Below are 21,246 nucleotides of genomic sequence, written 5' to 3'. Positions count from 1 at the left end.
CGGAAACACTGCAGTGGCTATTTATGAAGCTGATACAATCTAGTTCAATATTGAATTATTTCTTTATTTTTATTACCTACAGAAAAAAAAAATCAACAAATAAAGAGACATGGACAGAAAGAGAGGCGACTTTGTAGAAAAACAAGCAAGCATTATTACAGCATCTGTTTTTAGTACAATCTATTTCCAAAGCAAACACCTCCATGTGCAGTGGAAACACTCCAAGCAAAGCTTTAGTTTTCATACAACTGGAAATCTCCTGAACATTCCTCGAGCCATTGCTAAAAATTGTAAAAAAAAAAGAAAGAAAAAAGAAAAAGGCTCAAATCTTTCAGCTTGTGCCTTTGATGTGCAGAGCAGAGGGAGAGACTTAAGGCTGACTCTGTGGTGCACTACACACGGGATGTGGATCCACATACATTTGACTTAATGTGGCCTTTCTTAACAGGCCAGTGATCCAGGTATGAAACAGCAGAAAGGTGTTCTCTTGTACATGAAGAAAGAAAGGAATCTGGATGTTTTTATTTTGTGTATACAAGTGCTTTTTTAAAAAGACAACATAAGAATATGATGAGATTAGTTCGATTTTCCTGGAAAAGATTTCTGACGAGTCTCCAGACTTTGAAATGGATGCTTTCCAATAAAAAAAGCTTTTTTTAAGGATAAAGCTGATTCAACAGTGCTAAGAACATTAGCGTTACGCACACATTTGACTGCCAAACTGGCAAACAAAGACAGATTAGGTTTATTAATGACCTCAATTAAAACAGGATGTGGTTTTGATGGTGATTTTTATTTTTAACACCCTGCCTTCTTCTGCATTTGCAAGTGCAACCGCTCTTTAAATCCGACAGTCCCATTACTTATAGCTAAAAATACAGAGAATGTGCTGCAGAGAAAGAGCTGGAGTCAGGAAAAAAAATAAAAAAAATAGCACGGTCGATAAGTCCTATACAGCGAGTAAAAAAAGAGCCATAAATATAGGAAGAAGACCACAAGTTCGTTCTATCACCAGTGTAATCCAAAACAGGACTAAGACTCAGCAGCAGTCTCTCTCTTTTTATTGTATTTATGAAAATGTGTGGGAAGCCTCCAAGAGCCACGACAGGAGGATGCAGGCGCGATGCAGTCAAAGTCTCGCAGAGGTGAATGTGTTTACTGTATGTTTTCAAGCCCAAGATGTTCAAACCTAATTTCTCCTTTTGCAAGACGTGGGTGGAGGTGTTGGCGGCCGGCCTCTAGGATGCGAGCCAGGCATGGGAGAGACACTGGGCAGCGGTGGCCCTCCTTTCAGTCACCAAGTCCAGCATGGGCAGCAGGAAGGTGCTGAAGGTGTGCGCCTCGTCTTTGGACCACTCGTACTTTTCCACCAGGACGTCAAATAAACCCCACGGCTTCAGCTTGGTGATGTGACGCAGGTCGCCTGGGAGAAAATATCACATATCAATTATTACACTGCTGAACCTGAAGCGCATTACCTATTTAGGGTGCAACATTCTGATTTCATATAAATAACGTGCAAGAGTGTTTTTGGTTGGCATAAGCCCTCTGCACCACCTCTATGAACTGGAAATAGCTACACTCAATTTAATTAGCAAGTTCTGCCCTCAAACTGAGCAGATGGCTCATCCCTTGAGCCATCAGGTGCTCCTTCTAAAAAGATAACTTTTGCACCAAATACCTGAGCATATTTTAATGATGAACATGATTTATCTACAGCAGACAGATGGTGGCAGGGTGGATGGCATGTTTACCTTTCTTGGTGAAAAACTCCTTTGAGTATTTGCCTGCCAAGATCAGCTTCCGAGGAACTTTACCTAGCAGCTCGATGATCAGAGCTATGTGATCTACAAAGAGATGGAGAAACACATAAACAGCGTTGAAGAATGAAGCACAGAGGAAAACAAATGTTTCAATGAATGTTGGAAGTTCTGGCCTCGTTATGATATACTCTACAAAGTCTACAACGTGCCATGTGAACCTGGCATTCTCACTCTTGTCAGGGTGTATTGTTTATTGAAGTTAACCACAAGTTAAAACTTGATCTCTGATGTTTTGGGGGCGGATATCTCCGGGAAGCAGACACTGACCTTCATCTCTGGAGTAGTCTTCTCCAGAGTGGGGTTCAAACAGATAATCTCCAGTAGCAAGCTCAAAGGCCTGAGGACAAAAAACAAAACACAAACACACATTAACTGAATAACCAGTGCATGGTTGGTTCAATCAAAACAACTCCATTTGTGTGGTCAATGAGGTCAAAATCGGGATTACTTTCACTTTTTGTTTTCCTTTATCTTAACGCATAACATTTTGTGTCTATGAGGTCACACCCCCTTGATATCTTGAGTGTTTTGATTCATTCTGAGGGTCAGCAACATTCTGCTGTTACACTAATGTGTGTAGATGACTATTGTGATTATCAAACTCACAAATTGTCTGTATTTCATATTCTAATGTCCTAGGGGTTCTTGCATATGGACATGATAGACATTTCAGCTGACGGCAGTAACCGCGCTGGTGGGGATCACGGCGAGTAAAACCTAGCAACGAACCAATAAAAGAAGAGAAGACTGGAAGCTGCTGTGAACGCCGCAGGTCGAAACCATAAAGAAAAGGCTTTGCAGATATTTTATGGGGGGGAGGAAATGCATTCAACATGTTGTTCATGTTCCTGCCTGAACACAATGTGTTTTCATGACAAATTACTGTCATCGTTTAAATAGCTCTCCAGTTGGTCTTTCCACTCAATCCCTTATAGTTCTGCAGGTATGCTAAGTGTTTGTGACACCCTGCGTCTGTTTTACCATGCAGGCTGTGCTCCAGATGTCTGCTGGTGTGCTGTAGCCGGCTCCTGTTAGCACCTCAAGAGAGCGATACTGCCGCGTCTGGATGTCATCTGTGAAATGTTTGTTCTGCATGAAGAAGAGAGAAATCTTAAATGCTGAGCAAAAGAAATCACTGAGCTGGTGTTTACAAAAGATTTAAAAAAGGTCAGACCGCTCAATTAAACTTCGCTGTCGACTAGAGCTGTCAATTTTCCTCTATAATACTATTTGAATTTCATTCCATATTTTTTTCAATTTTCAAATTCTATTCAAATATTTAATGCTCAATTTCAGCCTATTATTAACTACAATACACAGGCTTATACATTGCCAATGCCATTATCGGCAATGTGGTTGTTTTATTTCCTGTCCACTAGAGGGCCTTCCAAAAACATCACCAATAAATATGTTGAATTACCAACAGGTGACAGCTTTTCTAGAAAAGTAATAATTAAGAAAGTAAAACAACCACATTGCCGTTCTCCTGGGGATGCTGTGTCCCCGTTGCCATGCCTACGCCCTCCTTGTCTCACCGTCAGCTCTACTTTCACTGTCTCACGTACATCCTGCTGCTGGTCTCGTTCCAGATGAATAAGCCGATGGAGACGCGGGTCGATCTAGCTAGCAGTAAGCAGCATGCATTTATCTTTGTCATGACTGCATTCGATTAGTACTGTTTTTCTTTTTACCATTCAAAAGATATCCGATTACCGAAGTTCGTTCCAACAGCACTACTGTCGACAAATCTTTTCAAGGACGCAACAAGAGCACACCAATGAAAAATCAAAAGAGCAACTTCAACTTTGCACTCACCACCCAGCAGGCATTGCCGAGGTCAGCGATCTTAACCTGCAGCTTTTCAGCGTTGAGAGGCTCCAGGGGGTTTACTAACATATTGCCTGATGCTCCTGTCAAAGAGAGGGGAGGAGACTAAGTTTGAGAAGCATGCGAAGAATGTCAGAAAAATTCAGACACATAGAACACCACCAAGAATATTCTAAACCAGCAGAATGCTCATATCTAACTGGGTCGTTCCAAAAATTGGGAATGGAGGCTGGAGAGATTTCAGTTTGCAATGGAAGGTTACATCACAGCGTTCCCTCTACATAACTGGTTAGCAGAGGTTGTTAGCAATGTGCTGGGGAATCCATAAGCATTAGCCTGACTAGCACACTTCCAGGTCTTACTGAACATTGTACAGCACACACCGACTGTGCCACTCCAGTACTGTTACTACTATTCTGAAGTTGTTTTTTTCCTCATTGTAATGCATATTGCCTTATATTTGCTGTAGTGCATATTAACTGGAATGTGGTCATGTGCAATTGATAATCTCATGCTGTTAAATGTGAAAATAAGAAGTGAAATTATAGTGGACTTACAAAAACTAAATGTATAAAATTCACAAAAGAAAATCCCCAAATATCATTGATGCCATTTCATTTGAAACTAAATAAATAAATAAAAAACAGAAGATACAAAATATACAGTATTGTCATACAGTGGTTGAAAAAAGGGTAAAAGTTTAACTCACCACTCTGGCTGTCTTCTTCTTCCTCCCCTCTTTTGTTCTCCTCTTGAGTGTCCATCTCCTCCCCCTTTTTCTCCTCCTCGTCTCCCTCCTTCAGCTCTACGGTGACAGAGTCTGGGCTGACAGAAGCAGGGAGCTGCTGCAGGTCGGTGTCCCCGGATGAACCGTTACAGGTCTGATGCTCTTCTTCGTTACTTAACGTGTCCTGGGTCTCTGTGCTACTTTCTGGTTGATTGGCATTCTGTTGGTCCTCCTGCTCCTCCGTCGACTGCTTGGTCCCTTGTTCCTCCAGACTGGTCTCGCTCTCCGGTGTGGAAGCGTGGCCGTTGCAGTTCACCTCTATCCCATTCTCCTTGGCGGCCGCATTCTCTCTCTGCTCCTCCACCTCTGGTATCTGCTCGGGCTGCTCATGAGGAGTCGAGTCTGTGGTGAAATGCAGTGTGGATTATACAACACCACAAAACCTGAGCCTTTTTTTCAGATGCCTCATGCCATTGGATACCATCTATTCAGGGTGTTAAACCAATACACAATGTTTGACCTAAAACAGTAATTTGTTGTCCTCCGTCTCAGTCTCATTACCTGTGTTAACATGGATGGCAATGTCTTGCAGCGTGGCAGACATACAAAGGGTGGCTGATGACGTATCTTCAGTGGTCTCCGTTGTGGTCTCCGTTGTGGTCTCCGTTGTGGTCTCCTCTTCCTCCTCCTCTTCTCCTCCTTCTGTTGCTCCTCCCTCCATATCCTGGATCCTCTTCTCGAGCAGCTCTGCCTGCTTCCTCTGCTTCTTCTTCATCTTCTTCTTTTTGTTCTTTGACATTTTGGCAATCTTGGAACACAAAAGGAGAGAAAAAAATCAGTTTGTATTCTGACTGAACTTGTAAGTCTCAAATCACTAGATGTGGTAAAAAAACAAAAAACAAAAACATAACTTACTGGTTTGGGTGCTGGGGCTGTACTCACTGTAGAAGACAGGAAAAATCAGAGGATTACTTTAGTGAGCCATATATGTGTCCTATCCTTTGCCTCTCTATAATTAGTATTCCGTTCGGGTGGCTGCGTTGATTCACAACGAGCTGTACTAATAGACTGCTTCTGCAGCGACACCCGGCTCAGTGGGAGTCACACACTCATCTGAACAAGCCTGTAATTTCCATAACCAATCCAGTGGTGACTCACACCGACACACGGCTAAGCACTGCTCTTTTATTAGAAACTTCCACATGCTTTTAAGTTTCTCAATGCTTACATCGAGCACACACAAGAGGATTACACCGCAGACCTTGAACATCAGTGCATTCCTAATTTATGGCTAGGTCGTGCCTCTTGACAATACAATGGTTAGGCCAATTAAGAAACATTACTTGATCAAACGACCTGTTTAGTATTAATGGCAATAATAAGAGATTAATACTGCTGACAATGATCCTGTGAACCACAAAGTAAACTGTATGTCAACAGTGAAAGCCACTGGACATGCTGATCATTCTAAACAGCAAATCTCTTCATTGTCAGCGACCTGCCGATCAAACCACAAAAGTTGCTTATTGGAATCCTGAGGAAATGAAAGGTTGTGACCTGCAGAGCCCGAGGGAGGTGCAGCGCCGGCCTTCTGCCACTGCGTCGCTTCAGCAGCCATTTTCTTGATGTAGGACTCGTTGACGGTTAGCAGAATGTTCTCTGGTTTGATGTCTGTGTGGATGATCTTACACTTGGTGTGGAGGTAGTCTAAACCCTGCAGAACCTGGGATGTGGAAAAAAAGGTCAAAATGAGAGGTGTTTGGAGTAAAGGTGAATGTTGCCTGCTGGGAATTTTAAATAAATAATTCTCAACCTTGCTGTAGCTATACATTACCTGTTTTATGATGCTTTTAACACAAGGTAGGGGCAGGCCTTGATAATTTGATTTAATGATCCACTTCAGTAGATGATAACCCAGCACCTCAAATACCATGCACACATCTGAACAAATACAAGGTCAAGGACTAATAGAACATGAATTCTCAAATGACTTCAATCATTCTCAATCTACAGTAGACCAAAGAATTATACACATAAGAATACAAATAACTACACATTTGTCTTGATCTGGGATTTAAAAGCAAACTTTAAAACAAACATTGAAATTATAACTTAATTTCTCACCAGCTGAGCTCAGCCCAGATTGATAGTCAAAAAAAGATTACAATTTAAATAATATCTATGAGTGTTTCTGCACACACATCATTGCCCACACCTTTCCTATGCACATATTTGAACTTCAATTACCATTCATGGTATTCCATTAAAAAAAAAACTTTCAATATACACCACATAAGTTTCCTGCATGTTGCCTGATTGCCCAGCTTTAGACTGGGTGGTGTGAGGGAGACAGCGATGGAGCGAGTTGTGGTGCATTGGGGACTGTGATGCTTAAAGACGTGCCAAAGCACGCAGCTAGCCGGAAGTCAGATGAACATCTGTGAACCGCTAATAGCAGGGCACAGTGTGAAGTGTAAGAAAATTGCTTTAACTGCCAAATGACTGGCACTCTATGCTTTATTCCGGTAGAACTCTGGCTGAGATATGTTAATATTTAAAAGTAATGCAGACAAATGTGGCTTTCAAACACAATAACAAGGACGAGCGTAATTAATGTCCAGACGGAGATGACACACTTCCATTTGGACGTTCAACACTAAAGTAGCTATTTGCTCTGAACACATGAACTGTTACTTCATAGCAACAAAGGATACGAGTGCCGTTCATGCCAGAAATTTTGAAGTCGTCTAGAAGCTGCACAACTTTCTCTCTGCTGGGGTCATTGGGATCTGTGTTCCTCACCTGGAGAAAACACACACACATAGCAAGGGCTGTGAAAGTTGTGGATACTGGAGTCACTGGAGTGTGGACCACAGTGAAAAGAAGCCTGGCATTGTGACTGTGAGTGCCTTACAGATTTCAGCAGCTTGATCTCATCCAGAGCCGTTTCTGTGTAATGTTCAGCACTCTTTACAACCTTCATGGCTACAAAGCGCTTCTCCCTGAAAAACACACAAAATCAGGGATTTTATTAATCAAAACACATGAACCTATTTTGATGCGTGTATCAATTTATATCAACTAAAGTAACACCAAACCTCACAGTGGATATAAATCTATTAAACTTCTAATAATGTAAAAAAAAAGAAAAAAAAAAGAAGAAGAGGTACCAGGTCTTCACTAGAAGACAAGCCCATTGAGGCAGTTATTTCTCGCCACTGTCGCTGTAACGCTTGCTCCTGGGTGATGTAGGGGCTTTTAAATTGTATTGACTCTGGAAATTCTGAGCATATTCCAGTCTTGCTTAATGTGTTGAGTGTCCTGAGATGACTTCTGTTGTGATATGACACTATAAATAAAATTGAACTGAATAGAACCTACAAACATTATTTCATATCTTAGCAACAGGTATTGAGTATCATGGACTTAATACCTGTTTCTGGGGTTTAGAGAATTCTTAAGCATATAATCTTAAGAATTAAGATTCTCAAGACTCACCTGTTCAGACTTCACCTCGACTCTACATAGCATTAATAGTTCATGCTGCTATATGAATGCTCTGAATGTTGTATATAGCTCCTTTAAGAAACGACACAATGCCGAGGTTGTGGATTGCCAAAATCCCCTCTTATCTTCTGCAAATACGTGCGTCACCATCTGAATGTCACACAGGTGAGTACCGGAGCAACACTTACTGGATGTCCCAGGCCAGCCACACAGTGGAAAAGTGCCCCCAGCCGAGCTTACGGATCACATGGTATCTCCCGTGGAACAGATCTCCAATCTTTACATGGTGATATCCACCTGACCAAAAACAGAAGCAGATACCATCAAACAGTGTTTTTAATTATTTTGTGAGTGTTGTATTACATAAAGTAAAGCTGGCGTGCAAGAGGATTTGACAGAAAATCGCTATCCCACAGATTATGCAGACAAAAAAACAATTATGTCTACTCCAAATGAGGTAATAAATTGTATAATCACTTAAATCTATGACAATACTATTAAAGAGTCACTTTTTATATCATTGTTTTGACACCCCCCACCCTACCTCTGCAATAATCATTGGGGTCCTCCTGCTCATCGTCATCAGAGCCCAGGATCTCCTCATCCTGCTCTGGGACTGGAGAGTCTGCCTGGCCTGGCTGAGAGCCGCCTCCACGACCATGAGGTTCTGGTCTGAGTGGGGAAGACAAATGGAGAGAGGGGGGTGGTAAGGGAGGCCACGTTTAATAATTTTTTGGAATGACAAAACAGTCCTGTAAGTACGAAGGGATCAAAGAACACTGTGAGAAATCCATCCATCCATCCATCGTCTACCGCTTATCCTGTATTCAGGGTCGCGGGGGCTGGAGCCGATCCCAGCTGCTGTGAGAAATAATACTTTCTTTTTTAAAAGACATGAAAAAAGATGCTTTTAAGACTACGGGGAGTTACTGTCTGACATTGACACGTCAGATTTGGGCACACACATCAGGACATTAAAACTGAATATCAAATCGGTATTTGACACAGATATAGGACTATTTGTATAGTCTATATAACTATATAACTAAATTCCAAACAGCCAGTAACGACAGCAAATATGTCTAGGCAAATTATTGTGTCATCATGTTAACACAACTGAAGCAACTTCAAAAAATATAAAATTTTAAATACCAGGAAATGTCAGTGTTTAAAAAGAAAAAAATACAAATACAAATATATTGACTAGCAATATAGTATAGTATAACAGTATAACACCAAGTGACTTAAACATCAGGGATATCAATCTGTCCATTTAGAAAGCTCAAGTCATTTTGTTCTGAAATAATAATACACTGTACATCAGTAAAGATTTTCATTTGTTCATCAAGATCTTATGTGTGATTTAAGTGTTCCCTTAAACAGCTTGAACTCAGCTTGTAGTCGTTTTGCTTTGATGTATTAATAAGTATGAATAACTTACTTTCACCATAGTACTACCATTTGAGACGCATGTTATGTGAATCTGAACAAAGTGGTATTAATTATTAAGTTCTTCATATAGGACAGCTCATCGGAGAGCAAGAGATACCATGTTTGTTTCCATGAAAACCATCACAAAGGATTCTAGTTAGACATTAAACAAGTTAAACAAGATGCCCCTGCAGATTCTGAAGGTGTAGCATGTACTTTCACTGAAATCAGCCTGCACAAACTATCACCTGGGAACACGACAAACACTACCTGAGTCCGTTATTAAAGCATGAAGGACTTGCACACTGAGGGTTTTGTCATACAACATCATCTCTTCCTTGTTTTGTGGTCCATTAAGTAACTTTAAGCAACTTGGTATAGCAAACCACAAGCTATTCAGTTTGTCTAGAAGCAACTATCCTCTTGGTGCTGTCCATGGTGCTGATTTCAATTGACGGCCAACAGCATCTTAACATTATCAAAATCCTTTCAAGTACAAAAAATGTACTTTTAAAAATGCCTTGCTAGGATTACTTTTTTTTAAAAAAAAGCTCAACAAAACAGTCCATCTGTTTGGCTTGTTGTTTGCTTTGTAATGTTATCTCAACACAACAGCTGTACAAAAACTATAGAAGGCCTGCATAGAATACAAAATCAGGAAGGATAGAAGAATAATCAAACAAGAATAGGAATCTGAGCAATTCCTGCACCAACATAGAGTATTATTATCCCACTGTGTCTGTTTTTTAAATTTAAGAACCTAAAATCTCTCAAAGCAGTCCAACATCAGTCCTGTGGGTGACATTTGGATATTATGTTTCAGTTTAAGACACTGAGTCAAACAGTAAACACTGAGTGGTGCTCAGCAGGATTTGGAGCTAATTAAAGTCACATTATACTCTATGAGAGGATTTAAAGTGGCAGTCGGTAAGATTTGAGACACGTTGCTTCTAGCGGCCTCTTTGGTGGTCGATGTAACTGCAGGCGAGCCTCTGGGACCTCATCTTCCTCACCGAACAGTTGGTCGTGCCACACTAAAAGGAGACCCGTCGTTTTCCCTCGTTCGTTGTCACTTTGCCTCTTGATAACTTGCCCTTAGTCTTCTTTCTCTGATCCTCCATTGTGAGTCAGCAGTAATGAATGTACCTGCTCAAACACTTTAGACTAGAGGGAGCCTGACTCAGCAGTTTGAAGTTACCAAATTCCATTTACAATGAAACGCAGCATATGCTTCCATGAGTAGCTCCAGCTGGGCAGACCAACCACTGTTGACTGATGTAATAAGCATTACTAATTTTTAATTTTGTGAGGGGATGTCGCCACAGACACAGAGATACTATTTCTGGGCAAAGCAGCAAGTACAAGCACTTTCATTAGTGGGTCATATGATCAATCACCATTATTTTAACTCGCTCTTTTATAGATAGTAACTTAAAAGACAATTAAATAGATGAAAATGTTATGGAACGCCACTTTAAAGGTTGTATCAGCGATTCTGGGCCGAAACATAAATGATCACATTCATCTGTTTTTACCTCACGATCCGCTAGCTGCCCGCCCCATAAGCAGACCCTCAAAAAAACGCGTCTCTCTAGGCTCCGAGATCGCACACAAAAACAAATGGTACTACCAACACCTCAAAAGCAAAATAAACAGTGTTCCAACCAATCACAGACAAGGGGTGGGTGGCACGTTCATGAAAATGCGGTCCATGATCATTTTCAAAACACGGGAGGGAGGGGCTAGCTGGCTCTGTTTGTTTTGGATCTCGCAATGGAAGTGAGGGCAACCAGAATCACTGATGCAACCTTTAAGCAGCCGACTTAGCCACACACTCTCTGAAGGAAACAGTTTACTCTTAAATGTGTTTTCTGCCTTTGCTTCTAAATTGTGATGGTATAGACATAGAAAATCTGTTTACAATGTTTGTCTGAAGTCCGAGGTGCAGAGATTAATTCATAAATTATATCCTTTACTCTATTTACAAGAAATGACCGAGTTAAATTAAGCTGAATGAAAGTATGGATTATTTTTGAGCCCAATACAAGTTCAGTGTTTTTGATGCAGACACCAATATCAACATGAGTAAAACGAAATGCTACCATTTGCATATCTGCCAACTTGGGAGCTTTGAGATATAATAGCAGTAATCCAAATGTCAACCAATAACATTGGCTTGCTGATATCGGTCTGCCTAATCTGTGTAGGAAGCATCCTCCTAGGACAAAACATGTTCTGTGATTCTGCTTCTACATATTCATCTGCTGTGAGATGTTTCTCTCAAAATTAAAGGTGTCACTAAAGTAGTCACACAAATTATTTCAATTGCTCATGTTTTCAACCAAGAACCAAGCTTGTGTCTCCCTTTGTTTAATAGCAGCAATGAAGAGGGGAATGTTTTTAGGCTTTGTCTTCTCATAATTAGAATAACACTTATTTAAAAGACAAATGTGCGGCCTCCAGTCTCTCTGGGCTTGATTGTGAGTTCATTAATTTCAGCACACAAGTTTTTCAGCCCACACACCATGTGGCGATGGCAGAAAAATAACACTCCATGTATTCGTTTCCTCGCATGCACACAGTGTAAAAATATATCAAAAACACTGGCACAGTCAATCTCATCGCATTAATGCTTCAAACGTGAAAGAAAATTCACCATTCCCTCTCCAGATTGCTGCGTCTCAATACTGAGACAAATACAAGCTTTAGAGTCAGGATTTCTATAATTAACAATAACAAAGAGTAGGCTTCAGTATAATTTTGCAAACAAAAGTTGTGAAAAACTTTGTCAACATGGCTTCTTCACAGCAAAAAACATGTAAATTAATGTAAGCTAACAAAAACTGACTGAATCTCTTTATGTCACTGCTAATGAAACAAACAAACAAAGTAACAGCATAAACCATTGAGGTCTCTGACATGTTTTAACAAGAATCATGTTCATCCATGTCAATGAATGTCGGCTTTGTCTTTTTTTTTGTGTATTTTGCATCTGACCTTCTCTCTGCAGCACCTGCTGCGTTGACAGAACAGACCAGATACTGAATATACTGTACATTTTTGTGGCCTAGCTGATGTGATAAGATGGTGGATATATCCAGAGATTCCAATACTAAAAGTCTTGAATAAGACCAGACCAAAATCATTTCCATTGACTAATATAAAGTGATGAACAAGACTCAAATCACAAGTGTTTCCCTAAACTAAACATGTTCATGATTATCGATTATGACTGAAATGTTCAGTTTTTGTTGACTACCCTTAATACGAAGGATTAAGCTAAAAACAACTGACACAATGACCTTTGATCCCAGGACAAGGATTAGATCTAAAAATAGCTGCCAGAATGAACACTATTTTTAGTAAGCAGAGGGCAAAAAAAGCGATGGAAAGATTAGGGATCTCTATATGAGGGGGGAATATTTAGCAAAGGTTCATGACATAAAAATTACATTTTATCCCAACAGGAGCGTTTACACATTTAACGCCAAAAGACAGCAGATGATCGTGCCCATCAAGATCACGCATTCAAGTTTTTTTCTCACTGCAGTACATCAACAGTCTGACAGAGTTCAATATTGTGTTGGCCAGACAACGTGCACATGAACAAAAAGCATATACTTCAAGGACTTCTGCAACACTTAGAGCTTTCTCAAGATAACCTCCAACTCTGTGGTGTCATGCTTGCCACACACACACGCACACACACACGCGCACACACATAAATCCTGCTCCTACCTGGCAGATGCACGGATGCCCATGGGAGGTGATGGAGGGAAGACGACAGGAGAGAGTGGAGGTGTTAAAAAACCTTCTCACTCCATCCACCACGAGATAAAAATTAGGACTGAAAGAAGCAATGGGGAGAAGGATGGAGAGTGAAAAGTAGAGTGGAGGAGAGAGGGACGAGTGCTGATAACTGAAAAGCAGAGGTTATAGACGAAGGGGGTGGCAAACAGAATGAGAAGAGGGGAAAAGGTGGTGCGAAGATGAGCGCAGAGAGGAGGGGGAGAAGAGAAAGAAGAGGAGAAACGTGGAGGCTCTGCTGCAGGCTGAACACTGATGCTGAGTCCTGGAGCACGCTCTCCGACTCTCTCGCTCACTTTCTCTCCCACACACTCACTCTCTCTCTCTCTCTGTCGGTCTGTCTGACCGAGAACTCTCCTTGGCTGTCGTCAGCCGCTGGCCAAGCCCCCTTCACTGACAGCTGGGAAATGATTGGGTGATGCAGCCCAGCACTGCATTGCAGGTGAGGACGACATCAGTCCCTACCCCTCCTCCGTGTCTGACCAAAACAACACCATTCCCATTAGTTACATGCATCATGCCCCAGCCTCTGCAGGGACTGCTCCACATATTATCACAATCCAGCAATATCTGACCCCTAGATGTAGGAGGGGAATCAGTAAGGAGCCAACACTCGTGTAATTCCATACTTGAGACAATGAAAATAGATTCATTATTAAGTTAAATCTAATATATATATGCTGGAAAAACAAGGCTGCAGTTATTAAAATCCCTCTGTACAATCCCTGGCTGCATAGAGGATAAACCGCACACTGACACCAGGGGCGTGTCTGCAAATGTTTTGCCACCTTTAGCTGTCATGGCTTCTTTCTACAGTGAGTCATTTTAAAAATACGTATCTTTGGGGCCTAAAAAGTGTATCATATACAAACAGTGGCTTAAAACGGGCTAAAAGTCCATTTATGACAGCTTCTGGCAGACTACACTGCAAAAGGGATATGACACCATTGACAGGCAAAAAAGTACAAACATGCTCAACAAAATATATAATATAAGTCATTTTAATGCCAGGTGGCATTTCTTCTTCAAAATGCTAACCAAGTAGTGAAATTAAAAATCGTAATTATTTGGTAAAAGAAGATCAGAATGTTTCCTTTGGATGATAAAGGGTACATTTAATTGTCACTTAGAAAATGTGTACTGGATAAAATCATACAATATATTCAATGTAAAAGGCACCCAAATGTCTGAGCCCAAGCCTTGACAATTTTGAAAAACACGAATAGTGGGCAAGAAGCTGAGAAATTAAACCACACCCACATCTGTATGAAAGCCTTGATGCAGCGTCGACAAATAGGACAGGTATAGCTTCAGTAGCTTGGAAAATCACATGGTATTGAATTTGATGGATTTTATTTTTATCGGGCCACAAACAAAACAAGACAAGAGTTACACCCCGTGATCCCTCCGCTTCACTCCCACCACTGGGAGACTACTATAGACTACTACATGAAAGCAGGCGCCAGCTACGCACCGTTGCAACTGTAGCAACTAAAATTTCTTTAAAAAAATGTTTGTAACAATTTCACTACCAAAAATTACTTTAAGTCCTCTTAAAACCATGCTGACTGTGTCTTATACACCTATTAAGTGGTCTGCTTAACTGTGGTCTGGGCCAGTGATTGTGGCCTAGACCACATAAGACTGAAACAAAATACAGAGCCACAACAACTTGACATCTCCATCACTCCCGTGCGCACATCTGACATGACGGAGTGTGTTAGCGTCTCCTGGTTTCTCTCGGCTGCATTGCTTCCAACCATCCAGCCCTATCAGATCTCTCGGGCAAAATAAACAAGGCACAGAGGAGGAAAGTGCTCTTGGGGATGGAATACGGCCAAAAAGTTTACATCCTCCTCCTCCTCCTCCCACCAGATAAAATCAATGACAAGTGCCTGGGTAGCAGAATGAAACAGCAGCATGAGTTAACTGTACTGGGGTGCACTGCACATAAAGTGTAAACGAGTGTTCTGCAGCACCCTCGTTTGAGCACCTACAGGGTGAAGACAGATCAAGAGTGAGAAATAGGGGGACACAGAGGTAGTGTCGTGGGCTGCAGATGATCAAAGATTTGATGGGTTATGTAATGAACTGCAGCTATGGAGGGAGGAGAGGGAGAGATAAACGCAAAATACAATGAGTGCAATTGTGCTGCTACATGCTCTGCAACGCTGGCTATTCCTGTTCAGTCTCCTGAGTGCACACGTAGGTCCAAAATGATATCCGAGGTACAGAAAATTAGATAAACAAGTGGTTTCATGTCTAAATGATGCAAAACATGGATTGCAGAAATAATGAAAAAAATTGTGTGGGCTATAAGCTCTTTAAACAGCTGGCAGCAGAAATGAACCACATCATCAGACGTCATAGATCAGCAACAATCATCTGCTCCTTAATGAAACATGGATTAGTCCATCAATAAGTCAGCCAAACTATCTAAACTGGCATTCGGTGCACAGTTTTAAATCTGTTTTCTTTCAATCTTGATTCCTTACTCATACCCAAAACACAAGAGACTACTCACTTGCATGTGAGACCGCTGGCTAACTTCACCACAGCTGTATTGATGGAGAAGATCCAGTCCAGGAGCCACATAACCCAGTGGACACACAGCTAAAGCTATTTTACATAAGTCTATACTGAACTTGCAAAGGCAAGCGGCACTTTAAAGCTAGGTGTGGCTCTGGAACCAGGTCTCCTCTCTCTCTCTGCGCCTGAACAGTGGCTGCTGCGTCCTCTCAATAAAGCAGCCACAATACAGCGAGTGTCACAAGAGTGGGAGGGAAGGAGCATAAGGGTTGCAAGGGAAAGAGAGCAAGAGAGAGAGAGGTGTTGATTTATGCTTGGATGCTCGCTACTTGCTTGATGGTTATTGACAGAAATTATAGATTTGCATAACATCACAGTCAATAGGGGATTAGGGCAAAGATACAGGTGCATGATGGTGTCCTAAAAACAACAGGAGTCACATGGAATTCTCGTCTCTTCATATCAGCTCTCGCCGCTGTTCATCAGGCACGATGGCAAAATCAATGATGTAGTAAATACCAATAAAAGAGGCAACAACAGCAACTACAAAGGTGGCATTCTTATTAGGCTTTAATGAGAAACACCACTTATCAACCTCAGCAACATAAGCGTGTAAGTAGCATGTAAACAAACCACATTGACGATGTATCTAGCAAACAAAACACTGAATGGGGCATATGGAAATATTATATCTGTGATTGACTTTACCCTATGACTGGACACAAACTTAGCTAACCCTTGGAAGCATATAATATCGGCATTACAATGTAATGATCTTTGAGATTTGTATGACTTGAGGTTTTCTTTTGTATCAATATTGATTATTTCCACAAGATGGTGGAAGATGTCCGGCGGCGACTGTAACTTAGGCGACTGTAACTTAGGCCATCATTAATGTTAGACAGCCGCTCTTCTATTGGCAAACCAATAAAACAATCAGAAGATGGCCGGATGATCTATATTACTTTTCGAGATTTTGACACTCACATGTGACAGCCCTATTACAGAACTGTCACTTTCTGCCACCAGTTTGGCTCCGCCCAAACAATATGTTGTCGCTAGGCCTGTTCGATTAATCGATTTGAAATCGTAATCGTGATTATGTAGTTAGGAGGACGATGTTAAAAACGTGAAAATCGTAAAATCGATTTTTCAAAAAGTTAAAGTTCTGCACTTCATTTTTGTTTAACGGACACACCTTAAGATACATGTGAAAGTGAGGTTTTTCCTCTTAATCTCAAAGGGATTGTTTTTTTTGTTTTTGTTTACAAGAGGTCTTCAAGAAGATAACATGGAGCAAAGCCAGATGGCAAAAGTTCATTAATTGTTCTTTATATTAATCCCTTGAGGGATTTTTTATTTAAGCAAGGTTTGCACTCAAATCCAAACGGGGAAATTATTTGCAAAATGTTTAATAAAAAACAGCATATTTGAAATAATTTCTTTGCCTTTTGTCATTTCACAAAATAATCGTAATCGAAAATCGGATTTTGAGAGAAGAAAATCGGGATTTTATTTTTGGGCAAAATTGAACAGCCCTAGTTGTCGCTGTTTACACAAAAAGGCCTATATATATATATATATATATATATATATATATATATATATATATATATATATATATTAATATTATAAGTAATCCAGTGACAGGCATCTGTACAGCCACAGATGGGGGGTGATGAGAGAAATTTAGAGATTTAGGAAGCTGGTAGGTGGAGTGGCTTGGTGGTAGTAAAGACGGAGATGAGTAAAACAGATGAGAGGAATCAAAGCAGGGAGGTATATTTATGTGGCTTGCTCCAACGGGGGGAAATGGAAAATTTAGTGGAGGTTGAGTCTCAATATATGTAGAGAAGAAGTGGGAATTGAGGGCTGCAAATGGGTGACAGGGAAACTTACAAGACTGATAGTGGGGATGTGGTGATGCTGTGGTAGTCCATAGTCTGTTCAGACCTGGCATTAACATGCATCTTGGCTGATGCATCTCCACATGCGTCTTGACTGACTGCTTGGGATTGGATCTAAAAAAAAAGTGTCAGAGAGCTGTTCCGGTGCACTCTAGCAGCAAAAGAATGTGACCATGTGCAGCCCAGACCACCGCTGAATGTGATCTAAAAACCTCAATGAGTCCTCAATGCAACGTGGGTGCATTTCATCTGTACTCAGAGCTGTCCAATTGTGATAAGATTGCCTAAATCTGAACAGGGCCAGTGAAGGAAATGAAGGAGAGTTGATGGAGAAAGACTGAATAATTTAAGAGGTCATCATCTGCAGGTCATCAATCAAATGTCTGTTGGGAGAACAAGCAGGTGACCTCAGGACACAGACCAAAGTGGGTTTATGGTTTGGCTCATATGAATCAATCTGGTCCTTTTTGTTTGCGTTAAGTATTTGGCAGTGTTGTCACACATATGAATGCACAATGCATGATGATTATTCATGTGAGAGTCAGTCACAGGGAATACATTTGAGGCTGCTGTTCATTTCTGTTTTACAAGCTGGTGGCCAATCAAGATATTTCTTACCGTGTTTAGCTTGAGGTAATATTAAAACACCAATTAGACTAACGATATACAGCGTACCAGCTCATATAAATGGAATCAATAATGTTGAAAAAAAAGCTTACAACAATAGCGAACATTTAATGCTTCCAAGTCCTTTTCCTTTTCCTAAATGCAAACAGCACTCCCTGCCTTGAATGTTTATAATGAAGTGGTTCTATGAGTAACATGTGAGATGATTAAATTGAGAGGCTCTCACATTTGATTTCAACTGTCTGGGTTCGATTGACCCCAGCTCACCATCTGCATCACCAGTTCCCCTGTCTCCATAATGGACATACGTATGGGTCAGAGTTCCTGTACAGGTACGCACAGTCTCCAATCAAGTTTGTTTTTTATCCAACTATTATCAACTTTTACGTGGGAAGTGGCGCAAACCTTTTTCAAAGTGCATTTAGTGTGTTGCAATGGTTATAAATGAGACCCCTGATGTCTCGACTTCTGTAAAAATTCAGAATAAACAATTATTTGTATTTAATGGGTAACATAAGTGTTTTCCAAATCATTTATTCTGGAGTTCCACTTAAAAAAAAAAAAAAAAAAAAAGACTAACCACAATGTTTCTGACCATTTTTACATCTCATTATCTTGAATAAGGCAAACCAGACATTAGTAAAAGGAGATATAAGTCTGATCATTTTATGCATACCTTATTGAAAACGTATATACTACATGTAAAACACTATATAAATGAGAAAAAATAAATATATTTAGGTGGAGTTAACAGTCTCCCTGTATTTTCTCTCTCATCAGTTAAAACCGAATTTGTGCTAGCCTTTCATATTAAATTAAATGTCATACGTAGGCTAAGGTAGGTAAAATTATCACAACAACATGAACATTCAGCCCCCCTCATGTGGAAATGTATTTGTCGACTCAAATAAAATCTCCTGTGACCCACCAGTGGCTCCCGACCTCTCTTTGAGGAAGACTGAGTTACATAACTTGATATAATTTTCATGGTACATCATGTGTGCATATGTATATATATATATAGTTGTTTGTTATGTCAACTAGGGTGACATTTTGACTAGTTTGAGCAATTTGCAAAACAGCAAATCAACTACTTGACTGTATGACATGCTTTCAAAAAATGAAAATGTATATCATAAGAAATGACTTGAGTACAGATTAATATACAGATATATTCTGATGCTGCATCCACCAGCAGATATGTCTTAACAAACACACCCAAACACGAGCCTAGTGGGGAAATGCAGCTGAGCAGGTCTCAGGAGTGAACCTGCTGCTTTGTGATCCCGGACCAGACAGAGCAAACTGTGACATGAAAACAAGTTTGTCCAACTTACTTTTTGCCAGGTTTCCTGGGCTTTGTCCTCTTCTTCCTTGCTTGCATTGCCAGTACTGGAAAAAAAATGGAAAACACAAATACTTAATTCCACACCATTTTTTCCTCTAAACACGAGGCTGTTGTTGCTCAAAAAGCTATTGTGTGTATTATTCATTATTCTAGATAAAGAGTACCTCGCTGCAGGTGTAAAACAAACAAACAAACTTGTAGTTATATTCGCAACTGTGCGTATAGCTAGCAGGTTAGTTAGCTGAAGTGAACGCCTCTCAAAAAGCTACGTAAACCGGCCTTGGCGGTGTGTTGCCCACAAAAGAGGCATTTTAAATTAGCTGCTAACATTAACTTGGTGGTTTTCACTGCGGATATCACACATGAGTTGCCCTTTATCACGCCGAGCTCTTGTGAATGTATTAATAGCTGAGGTACAATGGGGCTCAGTTTTAACTATAACCTGGATAAAAAGTTTTGGCCCATACTCGTCCGCGGATCAGATGCTAACGTTAGTCTGGTAGCTAGAGCTAGCATACTGTTAACACACACATACACATACAGCGGAGCGCATGGTCCACTTTTACGTTCCATCAACTGTTACAGTTACAGCTGTTAAAACCGTTACGAGAATTCATTTCCCAGAGAAACATATTGGAAGAAACGCGACTGTGTGTTTCCAGTACTACGTGTAAAAAGCATTTTGGAGTAAGTTACAACAACGTTACCTTTTCTTTCCATGCTGCTAACCAGTCAGGAGATAAGCTGCGTTCACGGACTGTTGGAAACGTTGAAACGCTAAAGTGCGCGAAAAGGAACGAGCCAACGGCCAACAGAGTCTGGCTGTAGGGGGCGTCAACGGCTCGTGGTATTTGTGATGCATGTAATGCAGAGCCAATAATAATTGTTGACAGGTTCATATATAAACAGAACATATTTAAATTATATATTGGCATTTTTACATCACAATTTCACCTCATAACATTGAATAAACAGGAAGATTTATCTTTGCTTAATATAGGTTGTAGAGTACATACTTTCATTTTTGGAAGAAATAAAGCTTGGGATCAAATCATTTCCGGGATCCCCTGCAGTAACTCTGCGGACCCCCTGTTGAAGATCTCTGATGTAGGCTATGTACCCTGCTGCCTTGAAGTTCCTGTTCCCTTGTGATTATTTTCTGTTTGTGGTACTACAATGTTGGAAATATGATTCATGTGAGCACAATGTACACTTGTACATGGTCTTAACACTAAATGTTGACACACCTAATACCTACCTACATACCTAACCTACTTGCATTGCAAGCTATAATTTACTAGTGACATCTGCTTAGTTAGCATTAAAAGGCTCTTAGTCATAACAGCCCAAGTAAGACTTTTGTGAGTGTGTTAGTCTAAGTTATATTGTCTTTTAAAAGTCACATTGAAGTCAGTCTTCACCCAAACTCAAAAACAAACAAACAAACAGTCTACAATTGAATTCAGTGCCTCGTCATTCTTTTACTTACTGTGACTATTTTTTATTCCAAAGTTGTTGTTTTAAACTATTTTTCATTTCATGGCAACGCTGGTGAAGCAGTTATAGGTTCTTCACATTTTCATTCTAATGAATTGAACCATTTATTATTGTATGAATATATCATTGACCTTGTGCATTTGGGATTCTGACTGTATTTTTGCATGCATGCACATACTTCATTATTTCTATTTCAAGTTTTTTTCTTTTTTATTT

The 21,246-nt window shown here is 40.4% G+C and overlaps 1 protein-coding gene across 3 annotated transcripts; it reads right to left on the bottom strand.

The window, feature by feature from the left end:
* Positions 1–43: 43 nt before the first annotated feature.
* On the bottom strand, positions 44–20,314 carry srpk1b (SRSF protein kinase 1b). Of its 3 annotated transcripts, XM_084032020.1 has the most exons (16): positions 20,241–20,314; positions 19,523–19,577; positions 8,429–8,556; positions 8,073–8,181; positions 7,292–7,379; positions 7,092–7,179; positions 6,212–6,318; positions 5,935–6,100; positions 5,293–5,318; positions 4,939–5,185; positions 4,360–4,779; positions 3,639–3,733; positions 2,805–2,912; positions 2,091–2,160; positions 1,755–1,847; positions 44–1,423 (listed from the first exon to the last, which is right to left on the bottom strand). In XM_084032020.1, exons 1-16 carry the CDS (start codon positions 20,251–20,253, stop codon positions 1,239–1,241), a joined length of 1,998 nt encoding a protein of 665 aa, XP_083888146.1. In that variant the 5' UTR covers positions 20,254–20,314; the 3' UTR covers positions 44–1,238. The 3 variants fall into 3 exon arrangements, with proteins under 3 accessions (XP_083888146.1, XP_083888145.1, XP_083888147.1); XM_084032019.1 differs by lacking the exons at positions 19,523–19,577; positions 20,241–20,314 and adding an exon at positions 15,647–15,792; XM_084032021.1 differs by lacking the exons at positions 19,523–19,577; positions 20,241–20,314 and adding an exon at positions 13,054–13,222.
* Positions 20,315–21,246: the final 932 nt, after the last annotated feature.

This window comes from Eutrigla gurnardus (genome assembly GCF_963514095.1).
Source record: "Eutrigla gurnardus genome assembly, chromosome: 2".
NCBI classification, from domain to species: Eukaryota; Metazoa; Chordata; class Actinopteri; order Perciformes; family Triglidae; genus Eutrigla; species Eutrigla gurnardus.
Note: the sequence above shows the minus strand (reverse complement) of the source record. Positions and strands in the feature narration are given on the sequence as shown.